At 38.6% G+C, this 17,382-nt stretch overlaps 1 protein-coding gene across 7 annotated transcripts in view; it reads right to left on the reverse strand.

The window, feature by feature from the left end:
- TENM1 (teneurin transmembrane protein 1) overlaps positions 1–17,382 on the reverse strand; it is an 834,650-nt gene that overhangs the window by 126,121 nt on the left and 691,147 nt on the right. For 6 of the 7 annotated variants that reach the window (XM_048318357.1, XM_048318358.1, XM_048318362.1 and 3 more), the window contains 3 exons: positions 8,482–8,634; positions 3,131–3,330; positions 1,510–1,720 (listed from right to left, as the gene is read on the reverse strand). In XM_048318357.1, coding sequence (XP_048174314.1) covers positions 1,510–1,720; positions 3,131–3,330; positions 8,482–8,634 — 564 coding nt within the window. The remainder of the gene's footprint in view (positions 1–1,509; positions 1,721–3,130; positions 3,331–8,481; positions 8,635–17,382) is intronic. The other variant, XM_048318360.1, reaches the window with a different exon arrangement.

Genomic DNA, 17,382 nt, shown 5'->3' on the forward strand with positions numbered 1-17,382 from the left:
GGATTTATTTATTTCTTTATTTATTTATTTTCCTGTGGAAACTCCCAAAGAAACAGTCAAGTTATGATGCACAGCAAACTAGGGAAGAAGATACACAGGTTATGAAAACATAATAGCTGGCAGTATTTTCAAATGCACCAGCAGTAGATTCTTGCAGCAGCATGAACAGACTTTTCCCCAAAAATATCTTCCTGCAGCCATTTTGAAGATGAAGTACAAGGACTCCTGCCTGCACTGTGGCTCACACGCTTCCCTCTTTCACAGTCTCTTCTTTTTTACCACATGTAACATGAATTAGACTCCGGCGATTAATTTCTTTTTGGTTTTGGGGGGAGGGGAAGGGGAGGAGTAGAAATTATGCTACTAAATGAAATATTATTTAAACCCTCATTTATAAACCCTGCTGTCTTACAATAAAAGTAAACAAGGGATCAGGAGTTTGGATACTGGTCTGGGCTGGAGTTTGGCCTGGTTCTATGGTCTTTGTAGAGCATCTGCAAAGATGGTTCATAAATTGCTTGAATCTTATTTTCTCAGATGGAATTGAATAATGGCATATTTTCTTGCAGAAGATCAACTTTTTTGAACGGAGAAAATATGAAATTTTACACCAGAACCAGTCATTACAACTCTATCTTAATTTCTAATTTTTTTCTTTTAAGCAAGTCCTTCAGAATCTTGATATTTGAATCATACTGTCCTGCTCTGCAAGGTTTTTACCACAAAGTAAAAATAGTATCCACTTTTTCTGAAGAGCAGATGGCACGTCCATTACTAGTAAAGACATCTTGCTAAACATATGGTAGAACAGGTTAACTAAAGGGTATCGTGGTTAAAGTCTTGCAGCAAACCGAGACTGTCATAAATACAACACTTCACCTAAATTTAAATTCCAAAAAAGCCCTATGTGTGAGGACTGCTCACTCACAACACCTACATCTGCAAACATTTGCCCACCTATACGTGTTAAAAAGGCAGGAGGGATCTCATATGCAACCAAGATGCTGCCTCTTGTACTTGCCCTCTGTATTCCAAACAAAATGATACATTCGAATAACTGCATAAAACAACACCAGCCATCCATCAAACAACACTCAAAAACAAATCCACAAAAGATTTTCCAACTGACTAAAACACTGGAAATAAGAACTTAAAGCCTGGATAATTGTTGTAGGATTTATGGTTCCCATGTAAGTAGAGAGGGCGGACATAATCTCTTTTACTTGGAACAAGATAAAACCAGAAATTACTCAAGAATTTAAGCTATCATATAAAAATCTTAACACATGAGAACTTCACACTTAATTAATTTGATAATATCTATCTTTAATATACAAATGTTGCTATTTGTCTAATATTGGCTTAAACATGAAGTTGCTCCACTGAGGTTAATTAAACTAAGCTGAACTAAAACATATTTAAGAGAATACTTAAGAGGAGCTGGAATACATCAAATACATCTTTGAAATGTTATAATCAGAATAACAATTACATCGTGATTGTTCTTACCAATAGCTGTAGTTAGTACAAACACTTGCTCTACTTTCTTTCCATCATTGTAGAACGCCATATGCCAAGCTCCTTGATCCATATACTCGATGAAACCTGTCTCTTGCAGTGAAGTTAAGATCAGGTTCCTGGGAGCTTGCTGAGGCTCCTCTGAGTTTTTTGGTTCCTGTTTAATTAACTGTTTTCCATCCATCAGTTTTACAAAATCAAACTGAAATAATAATGAGCAAAAATTAACCGTCTAGCAAATATTCATGAATCTACTCTGCATGTCTCCTTCAAACATGAATAAACAGTTGAAATCTTAAGAGGAATTGCCTAAGTATACACCAATGTGGACAGCAATTGCATAACCTAGTCAATTTAGCTTCAGCTTATATATAAAAAGCATTATGGTAGATCAGAAATCTGGCATCAAAACTGGCATAGCTGTTTGCTATGGCAGGGTAAAAACACACTTGCTTCACTAGATACAGCAGACTTACTCCAAAAAACACATCTATTTAATGGGAGTAATTCCAAAATTCCCAAGGAGTAGCGCCTGTGCTACGCAGCTATTCATCTCAAATGCCAAGAGCAGATTAAAAACCTGTTGTTCTATACCAGATTTTTAAATCCTTGCCCCTTAATATCAATATCAGATATCAAAACCTAAATACACTTTTTCTTTAAGTAATACAAGTAAGTATATATTTTTTACAGGACAGTTCTTAATACCTAACCAGGTTGATGCTGACAACTCCAATGCCTGTTAACCTCAAAGCACCAGAGATTTCTATGAATCCCTGTTCAAGAAATACATATATTTCTCTAGGTTTTTTAGGCGTTCTGATTTCCAGTAAAGTTCATTGTCAGCTCAACTGAGGATCCAGCTTCAATTAAAGTCAGTGACAGCTAAAAGTGCTTATTTCTAATATCAAAACTGTAGTAAAAATTTCTTGAGGTTAGAGCAGATGATCTCCAGTGGTCCATTATAAACAATCTTTCCATGATTCCATGTATATTTATCACACTCTGTGGAGTGTGATCCTGATATAAAGAAAGATGAAAAATTTATTATCCATAGAAATGACAGCTTCATATGCCAAATACATTAAACCTAAAAAAAAAAAAAGTTGAATGTGACCAGCAATATTGCATATGACTGCTTAGCTAGGTTTTCTCTTGCAAAATCCCCAGGAGTAAGCACTCAAAAATAATTTTGATCTTAGAAACCAGAGACAGCTTTTTTCTTTTCTACTAACTTTTTATACTGACTGTACAATCTGTTTGTTTCAAGGGAATCATAAAAAGGTTAAAGCATTTTCAAGTGAACTGGAATTTCATCCCTTGCATAGAAGATGCTGGATCTATGCAGCAGGACAGTGTGTACCTGTCCAGCCTCCCAGACAGTCACATCCCTGAGGTCACAGCTGCTGATCTGTCTGTTATGACACTTTCCCTTCCTCTGAGAGAGCACAGTTTGAGGTATTGCCAGAGCTCAGTAAAAGAAAAGGATAACCAGACTGTGGTTACAGCCAGGTCCTTTCTCCTTCTCTTCTTTGAAAGCGTGTTGTGAATGCTCCCATCCGCTGCTGTTTGAAAATGTAAGTGTGATAGAATCAGGACCATTTCCAATTACCTGAGTGTGAGTAGGTGGGATGTTTCTTCTGCCATAAATTCCCAGCAGAGAATCCTTCGCCAGTGAAATGTTAAATTTCAGGTACACAGGGTGATGTATGGTAATTTGGAAGCGCCAGAATAAACCAGGTGGGATGGTCTGCATAACTTGTGCTCCAATCTCTACTTCTCCTGTGTCTATGGCCCGGCCCTTCTGAAATACTAATTTTCCAGAAACAAACAAAACAGTCAATTGTGAATTTACACTGGGTGAAGAGAGAAGTTGCAAGGTATAAACATGCCTTAGATATATTGGAATATACAAAAATCAACTTCTAACACTGATAACTGCATTTTTTATTCAACAAGTTGGAAAACACAAACAAACATGTACAACATATTTCCAACAACAGGTGTCATGGGGTATTTTTGCTCTGGAAATCTTGTAACACTGTACTGATTATGAAAAGGAGGAACTGCTGCTGCTGCATAAACCACGGTCTTTGCACATCAACTATGCAAACAAAACACATTCAACTGCGAATGCACAGAGTGAGGACAGAGGGAAATTCTACCTCTGGCACATATTTCAGAGTGCTGCCGAAGGGGCATTGCATAAGCTACACAAATGGACCCCAGAGAGGACAGAAAATCCATCAAACCTGGTAGTTCAGAGCCCCCGTCCAAAGCCCGGATTTCTATTAATCACCATTCCTAATGGTTTTATTATGGTAGTGTTAATCTAGTCCTGGAGAAATAAAGAACATCTGTTCTGGCTTGGTCTTTGTTCATGAAAATGTAATAGGGGCATGAGGACAGGGAAAGGCACTCTGAAGACAAAAATGGCATAATTTCATAATGCCAAACAATAAATTTGCAGACATCTGCAATATGTGACTTCACACATGGGTGTGAGAGCACTGAAATAGAAAGGGAAATGGAATGCATAAGGAAGACTTCGCCAAACTGAATTGGAGCTGGCTTGCTTTGCTGGCTTATATCACCATCTTTATGTTTTTTACTGCCTGTCTGTGATCAGCATCGTGACATGCTGCAAATCACAGACCCAATCCTGCAAACATTTGAGCTAATTCCATTGAAAGGTTTGTAAAACTCTACTGACATTTCCATGCTTTGAACTAGAATAAGCAGGATAATGTGTGGCATTAGAGGATGAGTCAAGAGAAGATTGAATTCAGCAGCCACATCCATCTCTGTTTCATTTCATTCCAGAATCACAGTGAAAAATAACGAGGAGCGAAGTGACTGGAGCCTCATCTTTTACAATAAATGCATATAAATATCTAATCCAACAAAATGTACGTGAAATTTTATAAATCACCCCTAGAAATGAAAACAGCAGTACCAAAGCTAGGGCCAGCTTTTGCTTGAGTGTGTTAACAACAAAGACCCTCAGTGGGACTGTACATGGGCTTTAACTAGCGTAGGAAGTACTTAGCATTCTTAATGAATAGAGATTTAATTTACAAGGCAGGAGCGAATTCTCAGGGTACCAGATCTTCCAGCTTTACAGCTGCTTTGTGTCACCAAACCCACAGCAAGAATGAGGAGCTAGCTTATAACACCTCATCACATAAATACATCTATTTTTAGATCAGAAGCTTGTAATCTAGTACTCTAAAAATACACCACTTGCTTAGTTTAAGAGTTAAAATATTTCCAAATTGCTGCTTTAACGATGTTCAAGGTGAGACTACTTCTGCCCAATTTGCTTCACAGAAAAAATCTTGAATGTTGAGTTTTGAAAGAGAATTAAACTTCCTCTGTTGGACAAGGAAAGTGGATCCCTTCCCAACCCAACACAAAAAAAGATCCTACTTGGCTTATGTAAATTTAAAAACCTTCTCCCCTATTTCCAATACTCTAGAGATATTCAATCTTAATGATCCTTTGCAAGCAGTTACTGTGAGTTAAGTAAAACACTACGGAACTTTTTGGTGATATCGACACATGGTAATTAATATGATTCAGTTACAAGACAGTAGAGCACTAAGTAAAAAGCCAGGGACACAGTATGATCTTTGACATTAAAGGCGTTATTGGGCAGTGTTCAAGGTCTTTAACATACAGTAGCTACTTATTATTTGAAGTGAGAAGGTCTGCTTCTTTGTTGAAAAGAAAAAGTGTTGTGTCTTCAGTTTGGGTGAATTCTCACTAACTGATATTATCAAATGATGCTGAATATCATATTATCAAATGATGCTGAATACCATATTAGTGTTGCTACGTACCTCGGGAGTTTTTCCACGTTTGGCTGAAAATACCTTTGCTCTAGCAACAATTTAATATAAGCTTTAAAAAAACCAGATGCACTTAGATGTCCATTTATCTCATCCCACAGGAAAGAAGTGCATGCTGCTGTTCACAATGCTAACAGGAAAATATACATACTATCTACCCCTACTGATAGGACACAGTTGCAGAATCTCTAACTTTCAAATGCTAATTTTTCAGACAACCACAGAGCATGGAAAGGCCACTGGAGGGGCCATGTCTGAAATGCATATTTTCATATTCACTGAGCCACTCTGCTTTCTTTACAGAAAAAGAATTTAGCTTTGCTTCTGTGTTTAGTTGATCTAAGCAGGTATTTGGCTGTACAAAAAAGGCACCTGAAGACACACCCCTCACAGACTATCCTTGTCTACTTTCTTGCTCTCTCTCGAAGAAATCCAAAATAAGGTTTAAAATTACAGTGCTGCAATACAATTCTGCTCTTGTAAAAACATTTTTTTTATGACGAAGTATAATTTAATTATCTATATTCAATTCCTTGTACAGCTCGCAATCTTGCCAACTAGGGTATTAATTCTTCCCTATGCTTTCTAAACAGGGTTTCCTCAGAAGTCTAAAGCAGAAGATAGATTCTTAATCACAGGTTTCTCTCAGCTTCAAGAAAGAAAAACTCTGAACAGCGTGGTGCCAATTACCTCCACAAGAATGTATCCATATGCTTATTATTAATGATCCTGAAACAATCAATTTCCTTGTACTCCCCTGGTAAATAGCAGCATCAATAGGATATCTGACTTTTTAATCACATAACTACATATTAAAATGTTAACTCGTAGCCATGGGTCAGTGTGTTATAAAGTGGTTTCTTGAAGAAATCTGACTTGCTGGTTTACAAACTTCATCTTCATTAAAAGATTAGTTAAAATTTACGCTTTCCAAGTCTGGAAAAGCATTCTGTGCTACTGCATTGAGTTGCAAAGATGTGAGGTCACAGTATCTGACAGCAGTTATTTATCCCTGTGAAATTACATCAGAAGCTTCAAGTTTACAGCCAGTGCATCAACTTTCTGTAGTATCCTGCTGTAGGGAAAGGAGTTGCCTGTTTCCAAGTGCTCCTTTTCATCACTTCTAGAGGGAGAATTTGTTATGAGGACTGGGAGTAAAATTACTGATATATATTAAAAGTGATGTAAAGAAAGAAAATGAGCAAAGACTAGCCAGAGCCAGACTATGCATGTACTAATTCTGCATGATTTTTCTTGTGTTTTTCCAAATGTGTACTCCTTGCTAGCTTTAACTCTGGATTACATGTTACCCCCAAAAGGTGAAAGGGGACAAGTAAACAACAGAGTAGGTCTGTTCATGACTGACCTCTGAAACTGCTGGGTATGCCCTCAATGAAATGGCTCTGCTATCACAGGACTCTGTTCTTTCGTGTTGTGGGGTAGTTGTATAGCTACACTAAAAACTGGGATTCCCAGGAGCAAGGCAGGGGGTTTGGGTTTTTACCTACTACACTGAGTCTTTATTGACTTGCATATTCTTTTCTCTGTTTCCAACCATCTAATTTTTAAAGATTTTTGATATTTTTGATGTTTTTTTCTACACATCCTTCTTTGGAAGCCAAATGCATTGGAAAAGCTTTTATTAAATCTGTAATATACTGACATAATGATTTAATGCAGTTGAGAAGAACTATTTGAGATATTTTCCATGGTGCACCAGGACAAAAAATACAGAAGTGTATAAAACATTTACTGCAATTCACTACCAATCCATTCTAAGGGATGAAATAATGGAAAACAACATCATTGTCTCCTTACACGTATTTCTATTGTTCATTTATCTAATATGATGTCTATCCTGTTGTGCCACACTGATTTGCAAGATTATTGATGTGCAATGCAATCCTCCTTCTGGAGGGACTGGTACAACAATGTCCCACTTTGCTGCCTATTTTCAGTCATGGATCTTACCCAGAACATGAAAAATCAGATTCCTGCTCTGCTCTAAAATTGGAAAGCTCTGGAAGTCCCCTATCACTGCAGAGCTACCAGTACAATTTTACTTTCCTCGTAACAACTGGAAAGATTAGGTTTCATATTCCACTCCCATTCACTTTGATCTGATCTGATCTATCCACTTTTTCTGAGTACCATAAAAAGAAATGGGAAGGCCATCTGCTTTTTCTGGTCAGAAAGCATTGTGACAGTGGTTGATGGGAAGCATGGGCCAGAGCTTGTGACTAATACTGGAGCAGGTGATCTAACAACATTAAATGACAGGACTTAAGAAGACGGAATCACACATCTCAGACAGTTCCTTCTCTCCATTGCACACCCTGGCTGCACAGCCCACTCCTTTCCTGTCCTAGCTCTGGTGCTTCAAGAGTCTGGTTCAGCCACTTGTGTGGCAGAAGATGATTTGCATCATGGCTTTAACAAAGCCATTTTCTGCTGCCATGGAGGACTGACGTGGCCTGGTTGTGCAGGAGGCAACCCCTGCAGTGGGCACAAGGCCACAGGGAGCGGCAGAGGGAGGAGGGAGGGCAGAGCAGGGCTGTACCCCCGGCAGCAGGGAGCTGACAGACTGGCTCAGGCGTTTTGTGAAGCCATGGTAGATTCCTGGGAGCTGATTCACTGTGACTGGGTCAGCCAGGACGTGACAGGATGCTGTACTTTATCTTATGCCTTCAAGAACTGTTGTCTTGAAAAGCATTAAGATTTCTACTCTTCTGCACATTCTGACCTGTCAGCACACAGGGGCTCACTTTGCCTGAGACTGACTTTGGTCTGCAGGACAGGCACAGCGCCAAGCCCTCTGCACCAAAGGGAACAAGGCAAATGTGGTCTCCCCTCCCTTAAGACAGAAGCCACTCTCGTCTCTTCTCCCACTGTGCTACTGAACCTTCCTTTTCTAATGCACTGGTTGCTAATTTCAGTGAGAGTTCTGCTAAAGGAACTTACCTGGTTATGGGCTTTTCATACCTGTTTTAAAATTATACAAGAGAAGATAGAAACTGGACTCAAAATACTGTCAACATGTAGAAAATACAGGCTCTGAACAGCACTAATGTTTAACTATTCATCGTCCATCTGGCTTCTCATTTACACATACCTTTTTTTTCTGTTTTATCCAAAGCTTTTCCTCCGATTGGTGAGTAAGTAGTATCCATGGATTCTGTTCCTTTATTTCCTTTGCTAACTCCATTTTCATAGAGCTGCCCTTCCACAGGCTGTAGTTGCCAGGTTAAACCAAACAAGTGTACTGCTGCAAAAAAATGAAGACCAATTAATTGATGTCTAAACTACATCACCTTCAGTGAGACTATGAAAGAATGATACGACCCAGTTTCTGCAAAGTCAAGTATTGCTTTGTTCTGTTAGCAATAAATCAGAATTTCAAGGGGGTTAATGAGCAATTTACCATTTTACCTTAAAACCCAATGTTTAATTAGTTTCCACACTTTCTTCTGGAGCTCAGCCAGGCCAGGGTGATGAATGTCTACAGCAATTAATGGAATTACTTGCAATTAAAAGGATAAAAGCTGAATAAATTCAATATTGTGTGACAGATTCTAATGCTGTATCAGTGTTGTCCCTCAGCTTTTGGCTGTCAAAGATCTCAGAATTTGTTGACAAAAGCAATGACACCAACTAAAACTTCTCACCTTTCCAATTCAGTTTGAAGTGAAACTGTGCCCACTGCATTCTGAAACCTTTTCATTTAGGTTAAGCATTAGCAAAAACATTGACTCCAGGCTTACTCTAGAATTACACTGCAGATAAAAAGCTGGCTCTACACCTAAAATATATGCAATTATTTTACAACAAAAATTAACAGAAATATAGTTGTTATTTAAGTATGTACTAGGAAATCTACTAAATAATCCCTTTAGAAAGTTATAAGCTATCTTTATTGCCATACACAGGGGCTGCCTACTCTACTTTGCCTGCACAGCCATTCATATTTTCTGCTTTCCTTTCTTTGTTTCTGATCTGAGGCCTTGAAGGATGATTGGAGAAAAGACAGCAACAGAGGATCTTATTTTAGTATAATATGATATTACTGCAGTTGGTCTAGACAATTACCTAGGTCTTACTGAGAAGGGCATATTATTCCAAGGGAAAGGTTGCCTTAGCATTGAAGTAACTCAGCAGGGATGACTGATGACCCACTAAAATATGGATTGAGGATGACCCCTACTGAGGAGCTGAAATTGTCACATAAAGAGCAAAGCCCGAGCAGCAGCTCTTTAACCACATGCAGCAATTTGCACTGAGTAGGATGTGCCCACAGTGGGAGCCTAAAAGTCAATATATTTGCTCATCCTGAACCATGTAGGAACCTCAGAGACTCCCAGGAGAAATAAGTGTGATCTAGAATGGGTCTTGCATTAAGAAAGTACATGGTTTTATTCTGCTCTTGTACATACTTCAAGGAAAATATCTCAATACAACCAGGAAACCTGGAGACCATTTCCCATGTGTTTGGCCACAAGTCTCCCTTGCAGGCTGAAAAGTTAAATTACAAAAAATTTAACAAAATCCCAAGCCTTGAATGGATTCCTGTCAAGGGCTTGGGAAAAGTACCACAAGAACGCAAAGCTGCCAATCTACAGTCATTAATTCCAGATCTGTGCACTCCTGGGTCACCCAACTACAGATACATGATCCAAATCAAGCAAATGAGAGCATGACTACTGAATTAGTGAGGTGACAGTGGTTGTGACAAATTTACTGCATCTCAAACCACTCACTCACCATCAGATCTGGACTCTGGAGACACTGGGCAGCACACACCCACCCCCCAGAGGAGGTATTAGAAGTGTACTTTTAAGCTTTCTGCTGTCAGTGGTGAGATCTCAAGCCTGGATTGCTTTGTATTCTATGTCTTGAAATCATCAATGGACCATGATAATACTTTGAACAGGGTTTTGCAGTCAGATCACAGAGAATTAAGGTCTGAGTTTTGAGATTCTTAATGCAAAACAACAAAAAGCAGCTAGAGAGTAAGTGCTTTTGCTCCTGGCTTGAGCTTCTGGACATTATTATTATTTCAAGAGTTATTAACAACAAAAGGGAACACAGTTCAATGGGACTGATAGCTAAGGAATGTACATTTCATTTATACTAATGCAAACAATTATATCAGCACTTGAAACAGATCACTAGAAGCAAAACAACTGCACACATCAATAATAAGCTTTTAGTGGTTATGGAATCATGAATGTAATCTAGTTGCTTTCTTACACTATTCCCATTGTTGTCATTACTCATTTCCTAGGACAGCATTTGCATGTGCTGCAGAGGGTATGTCACAAAGTCAGGGCTGAATGTGTGCTGCACCTTTTCCTTGGTGCATGTCTTTGCCACATTACACACTCTGTGCATGCTGTCATCCACTTGCACCAATTCTAATCATTTACTGGCTTTGTCTTTCTTCAGGCTGGGGAAGTGCTGTTGTTTTCATAGCTCATGCCAAAGCTTGGCAAGCTGGCAAAACTATCTGTATCTATGTTTGACAGTCAGCTTCCTCCTTGAGAAACACCAACTGTGCTGCAGAGAGGATGGTCTCTGCCAGGCTCGGATGTCTCATCCCTGGGAGGTGACATGGGGCACCAGACTTGTGCTAAACAATGGGCACAACTGAGGGTTGTACAGCAAAGCATGTGGCTGTGAAAATAAGATCTACATGAATTGATCTGAATGACTTCTAGCAATGGAAAAATCCAGTCACCTTGCAATCTTAAAATAATTCCTATTTTCATTACATTAACTATAGCTATTGAGAAACTACCTTCAGATCCCGGTGTCACTCTGGGAGTAACCAGACCACAAACACCAGTAAAGGCATTAATTCCTAGAGATACCTTTTTCAGAAGTTAACTACAGGGAATAATAAATCTTTATTTAGTAGACACGGAACCCTCCCTAACCTTTTCCTTTTCTGTGATACTTTTCTTTTACCTGGGGTATACAAAATTCCTACACAGCTTTTTTCCTACAACATATGTACAGCATGTTTTAAATACACACTTATTTCACCAAATAAGATTACATAAAACTTTCAAATCTCCGTCTCTCAAATCTCTTTAGAAATAAGTAGGCATGTACTGAATTTCATTAAAAAGCTCAAAAGAACTTCTCTTTTGAGTTATTCTCTCTTTGATTTTTTTCCAGTGGATTTCTGGCTTTTACAAAAGGGGCACAGAAAATGCTGTGCAATTTAAGTGGGCCACAATGTCATTTCCCACAGCATAAATCCATTTGCAAGGTTCTCAGCTGTATCTCCCATGTGTAATGCCCAGGTGTAAGATCCTACTCCACAGAACAAATAGGAGATGATACCATCACTCTGTCCAACTTAGTACTGGGCTGGACAAAAAGGAGGGACATTCACTTTCTGATGAATGTCTCTGCCCTTTCCTCAGAGCTGAACCTTCTGGAGACCTTGACTGCAGTGCCCTTGAGGGTTGGCTGCTGACTAACAGTATGAAACCCACCATTAGGACTAAGGATGCATTATATGATGTAGCTCAAGTTTACACAGAACAGCCTTTGAGGTTTGATGACTACACTTACATTACAGAAGAAGCAAAAGCTACTCTGGCTCTGCCTAGCTGGCATTCAAAAAAATTTCTGCAATCACATACCCTGCATTTTGCAGCACCTAAAATACTTCAGTTACTAGTAGGGTGCATAAGGTCACTGCTGAGCTGCTACAGTTTCAGGTAATACCAAAGGACCAGCAGGCAAATGGAGATGAAACAGCTTGTTAGCTGGCACCATTGCAAAATTCACACTTTTGTTAGGAGGAACTGTGGTGAGTCAGCAGGAGCATCAGCCCCTAACTTCCATCAGCTGGCCTCACCAAACTTCTCTGACAGCTGAGTGCAGTATTCTCCCTGCTGGTAGGAACTGCACTCATCTGAAAAGATATTCTTTCTTGGCTTGCTTGAACATCCAGTATAATCCCATGTCAATAATTACATTATTACTTTGGTCGCTGCAATCTATGAGTCGCACGTTGCCATGAGCAGAGTTGTACATTGCTTTCACTGAGGTGATCTGGAGGCAAAATTGATCTGAAGGCAAAATTTGACCCTCTTTACATAATGTTGGGGGATAGGGCTTACATGATGGATACTACCATACCTATATTTAATTTATATTTTATTAGATAGCCCTTTTTAATTCAAAATTTCTTTTAAATTCTAACACAAAAGTAGACACAGATTTTTTTTTTTTTTTAACATGCATTATTGATGTTATGGCAGAAGCTAAATGTGGAGGAATCTGGAGTCAGTGGATTTGAAGATCCTGGAGGATGCCACAGGATTATGTGGCATATTTCTTTCTCACCATCCTGCCACCCTGCCCTGGCCAGGCTACACAGTGGAGCTGTACAGGGTGGTTTTAAATGACCTCTCCCTCTCCAGTACAGAAGATCCTAGTCACAGTACAGAGCTTTTCATAGCTAATTTATTAGGTAAAAAAAACATTATTAGGTGTAAAACAGATCTCTTGCAGAAAAAGAAATATTAAAGGCCTACATCATCTACCCTTTCCATAAATTTCTTTCATGGAACCTCTCAGCAAAGAGATGAAAAGTGAGTGTAACTTCATGCTGCCTAAGGGATTTTCCCTACTTAGAGGCAGGCTTTTGTTTCTTCATGTTACTGCTGTAAGTGAAACCAGTATGGGCATGTTCAGAGCAAAAGCTTGGGTCTTTAGCTCTGAAGTAACTGACCAGATCACTTATTTTGTTCAACATTTAAACAAACTGACAGTTCCAGACTAACTACCTCATCCCCACACTGCTACAGCATACTCAAGTAAATATCCACAAAGATACAAGTAATTTTTTCAGAACTCACTTTGTAAACTGGATTAACCCACCATCTGCTAGGAAGCCAATGATCTAATTTAATTTATTCTTATCTACCTTCTGTGTAAGCACAGCTTGTCAACTCCGGTGCTACATGTTTGGCAGAATATGAATAAGAGCCTTGGCTCCAGTGCAAAAGAGACACACAGTAGTGAGGAGATGTCAGAAAAGTCCTGTGCAATAAGCACTTACTACCTGCGAGATGAACTTCAAAGGACAAAAATCCTGCAAATATGAAGCCTCTCCAAATTGCTGACCTCCACTAAAGGCTTTTGTTTAGCTTTCTCTGCTGTTTTACAGAATCTCAGTAGATCATCCCTCTGAAGCCCAGACTTCAGAAAAGCTGTAATAGAATGTGTATCAGCAGCTGACTACTCTTTCTGCACCTGTTCTCACTGCCAGAAAATTATTTGTTTCTGTAACTGCTAACAGGTCCTGCTTATAAAACTGGATTTCACTGTGGCATGAAGCCACAGATGCGTCAGTGTCACAGTTCCAGTAAGGGTGAATTAATGAGAAAAATACCTGGACACAAGTAAGAGCCAGAATCAAAGTTCTGATTCTGACCTTTAGAACAAGTGATCTTCTGTAAGCTTATTTTACAAATAAAATACTATTTCATTCTGCTGTAAACAGATTTCAGAATTTGAGACTGTTAATATTTGATTCAGTCTTCAGAATATTTTTTAAAATCCACATTAAAGTGGTAAATTATTTTGACCATCTAAGGCACTTAATGAAATGAGGACTTCTTCCATATATTTGTTACAGCCATCTTAACTCTCAGCACTCTCCTCTTTCTCAAGAACTCTTCTCTTTACACCTAACATATTTTTATACCTGAAAATACAAATATATCCCTCTCTCCTGCAATCCTCCTACAGGGATGATGGTTTCATTTTTCATTACAGAGTCATATTTTAGACTTAGGAACAAACAAAACCTAGTCTCGGTTGACAGTAAGTGTGTCTCCTCTGAGTACTTAGAGGTTTGTGACAGTACCAAGCTCCTCTGTAAGACCCAGGATCCAAGAGAGCAGACACCACAATTCCCAGCTGAGAGATCCTGATATGTCTGTCTCAGTGAGAGTTCTTCCAGTAAGGAGTTCAATGGCATTTCAGGGTTATGCATTTGTATCACAACGTTTGCATAACCCTGAAACACCTAGCACTGTTTACTATACCATTATACTCTTCAGTGTACAACAGTGTATTTTCCCCTTGAGCCTTCTCTGCATAATTCGTATTTTTGCTGCTGTTATACATTGCCTAAAGTGATGCAACCAATGTTACAAATCTATGCACTGAGATACACACGTCCTTAAAATTTGGCCTGGCCTTTCTCAATGTTGAAACCATCACTCCTCTCCCTTGTACACAGTGAGAAATGGCAGGTCACAGTGTCAGTCAGCACAGAGGCTTTAATTTCCTTACCCTCCATGTGAATATAATTTAAGACCCAACACCCATCTCCAGTGCATGCCCATAAATAGTGATAGTATCATGAAGGATAGGGACGACTTCATATTCATACTTGAGAATTCATTTGTATATAAAATAGTCATTCTGTAGTCAGGGATGGTTAAATCCAAGAACATGAGATGCAATTTTCAGAGGCACTGAACATTTGCATCACCTGCTGAAATCAATAGGAACAGTAGGAGTTCAGCACCTTTGATCAATAGAACCAGTGATTTGCAAGTCCAAATCAGCTGCTGATAAAATGGTAAAGTATCATGGAAGAGAAATCCTACTCACTAATGGGTTAAAAATAACTACTAAATGAGTAGCCATATCCTCCATTGTATTGGGCTTAAAGGAAATGATGTGGTGTTGGAAAAAAACAGAAGAAATACTATATTTCTTATTCTCTTATGTTTCCTTAATTTAGTCTTTAATTTTTTTGGCAAGAGTCAAACTTACCAAAGAACTGCTGGTGGAGCTGCTGTAGCTCCCCATGCATTGGTGAGAGGCACCAACATCACCTCCCTGAGGCGTGTCCCAACTGCTCACTTGCGTCGCTGCCCACTTTGTGGGCAAATTCAACAACTGTGCCCCAGATTCACATGATTTACATTTCTCAACACACAGGACAACAGAAAATGAAAGCAGGAATTTCTTCCATATAAAATAATTCAACACATTTACAATTACACCTCCAACAGTTTGAAGACCAAACATGCACTTTATGAAATAAGGTTTTTTTGGACTAACTACTATTATTTTAGAATCTATTCACAGAAATTACTCCCATTGAAGTGAAAATATGTGTTTTACTTGATAAAGATTTTCAATAAATCTGCTGTTACACAAACATCAACAGTGTTCTCTAATTTCCTTACTGTCCATATAATAGTCAAATTTATTTCAGAAAGGCCAAATAGTAAACACAGTGATTATAGGCCAAAAGAGGATTAATGGAGAAGTAGTATTTTTTTTTAACTGAGTAGTAGTTCAAAGGAGAGAAAATACAGAAGAATTGCGTGTTCTTATGTAAAAGCTTTGCTATTGAGTCTCACAGATAAGAGGGAAAGGCTGAAAAACAAAAGAACGAAACCATTTTGCTAGTTTACCTGTTATTGAAAAGAGATCACAGCTTAGAGCACTCTGGCACAGGTCTCAGTTCATTACAAATATAAGATCCACTTGTAAATTTTGATCAGGAATAAGCTTTGTGTCTCTAAAACTTTGGAGATGTTCTGACTTGAGGCTGAGATTTGGGCCTCTTTTTAAAAGTAATGTTTAGCTCAAGCATTTAATGGCAGTGAAAAATATTTGAAAAAGAACATTTAAGTTCTTAGATTAGGAGAAGAAAAAGCTTGATATTAAATTTTGATCAACATTCATTTCGCCTGAAATTGTAGGTCATGGTAAGTTGATGCAGGCTGTGTCAAAAAATACAATGATGAAAACAATTTTGGCTTTAAAAAGTCTCCCTTATTCTTTCAGTAACAACTGCTGAGCTGATCACAGGTTAAGTTTGGTCCTGAAATTAAAACAAGTTTTGTTTTACAATTTGGGCCCATGTCTGTAGTGATTGCTCAGACACAACTTCCTCTGACTTGAAGAAACCTGATGGAGTGAGGGATCTGAATCACGGTGAGCAAAGAGAAAACACTTGGGGGAGTGAATTTTAACTTCAGAGTGTTACATACGGTCTGAATTTCGATATTCAACTACTCGTTTAAAACACGCACACTTAAACTTTTCATGTGAAAAGATATGCAAATATGCAAGACTACAGAGCCAGTGAACTGAAACAGTTTATATGCTATGATTTAAACCTAGCAAAAGGGGAATAACTAAAGTATCTGAGTCGTAAGAAGAGACCATAAATTTATTTAAATATTTAGCCAACTAGAGATGGGCAGCAGGAATATTCACTGGGAATAAGCTAACTAATACTACCTGAATCTGCAGGAAAGCTCATGCAACAGAAAAATTTCTGGGGAAAACAAGAGCAAATTATGGCATCCTGAAAAGTTTCCTGACTTATAACTCTAGGTACAAAAATTCATATTTTTTCCATAGAAAACATAAATAGAAATAGTAATAATTTATAAAATGCAAGGACATCTCCCTTTTGTCTGCTTCGGGCTAAATGAAGAAAACACGCTACACCCTTGTGTTACCAAGATATGATAAACAGACACATCTACAGGAGAGTCACAGAGAGCTTTTTAATTCATGGTGACAAGGAGTGCTTCCAGCCTTCTCAGGCTGATGACATATAGCAGTATATCCCTAGGAAGTTACAGAAATTTCAGAGACAGACTGAAATCTAAACAGGGATGAAAAAGGCAGTGCTTCATCCAGATAAAATCTAAATGGTGTGGGTGGGATAGTATGTGTAGCAAACAGATGAGGCTGCAAAAATGATACAGCCTGTCCTAACTGAGGGCATATGCTCACCAGCTGTTATGTAAATCTGCAATTAATGGAGCTTACGAGATCCTCAGGTACTTTCAAATCATCATGCACCAGAAATGCTCAAATCTGCTTTCCCATATGCATTAGGTGAGAATGTTAGGAAAAAATCCCTCCTGATGAGCATCTTGCTGACAATAATCAAAACTTTGTCACTATGGGACCAAAAAAAGCCTCAGTGGGTAACAAGAAATTACTGAAA

Source organism: Corvus hawaiiensis, chromosome 14, assembly GCF_020740725.1.
Source record: "Corvus hawaiiensis isolate bCorHaw1 chromosome 14, bCorHaw1.pri.cur, whole genome shotgun sequence".
NCBI classification, from domain to species: domain Eukaryota; kingdom Metazoa; phylum Chordata; class Aves; order Passeriformes; family Corvidae; genus Corvus; species Corvus hawaiiensis.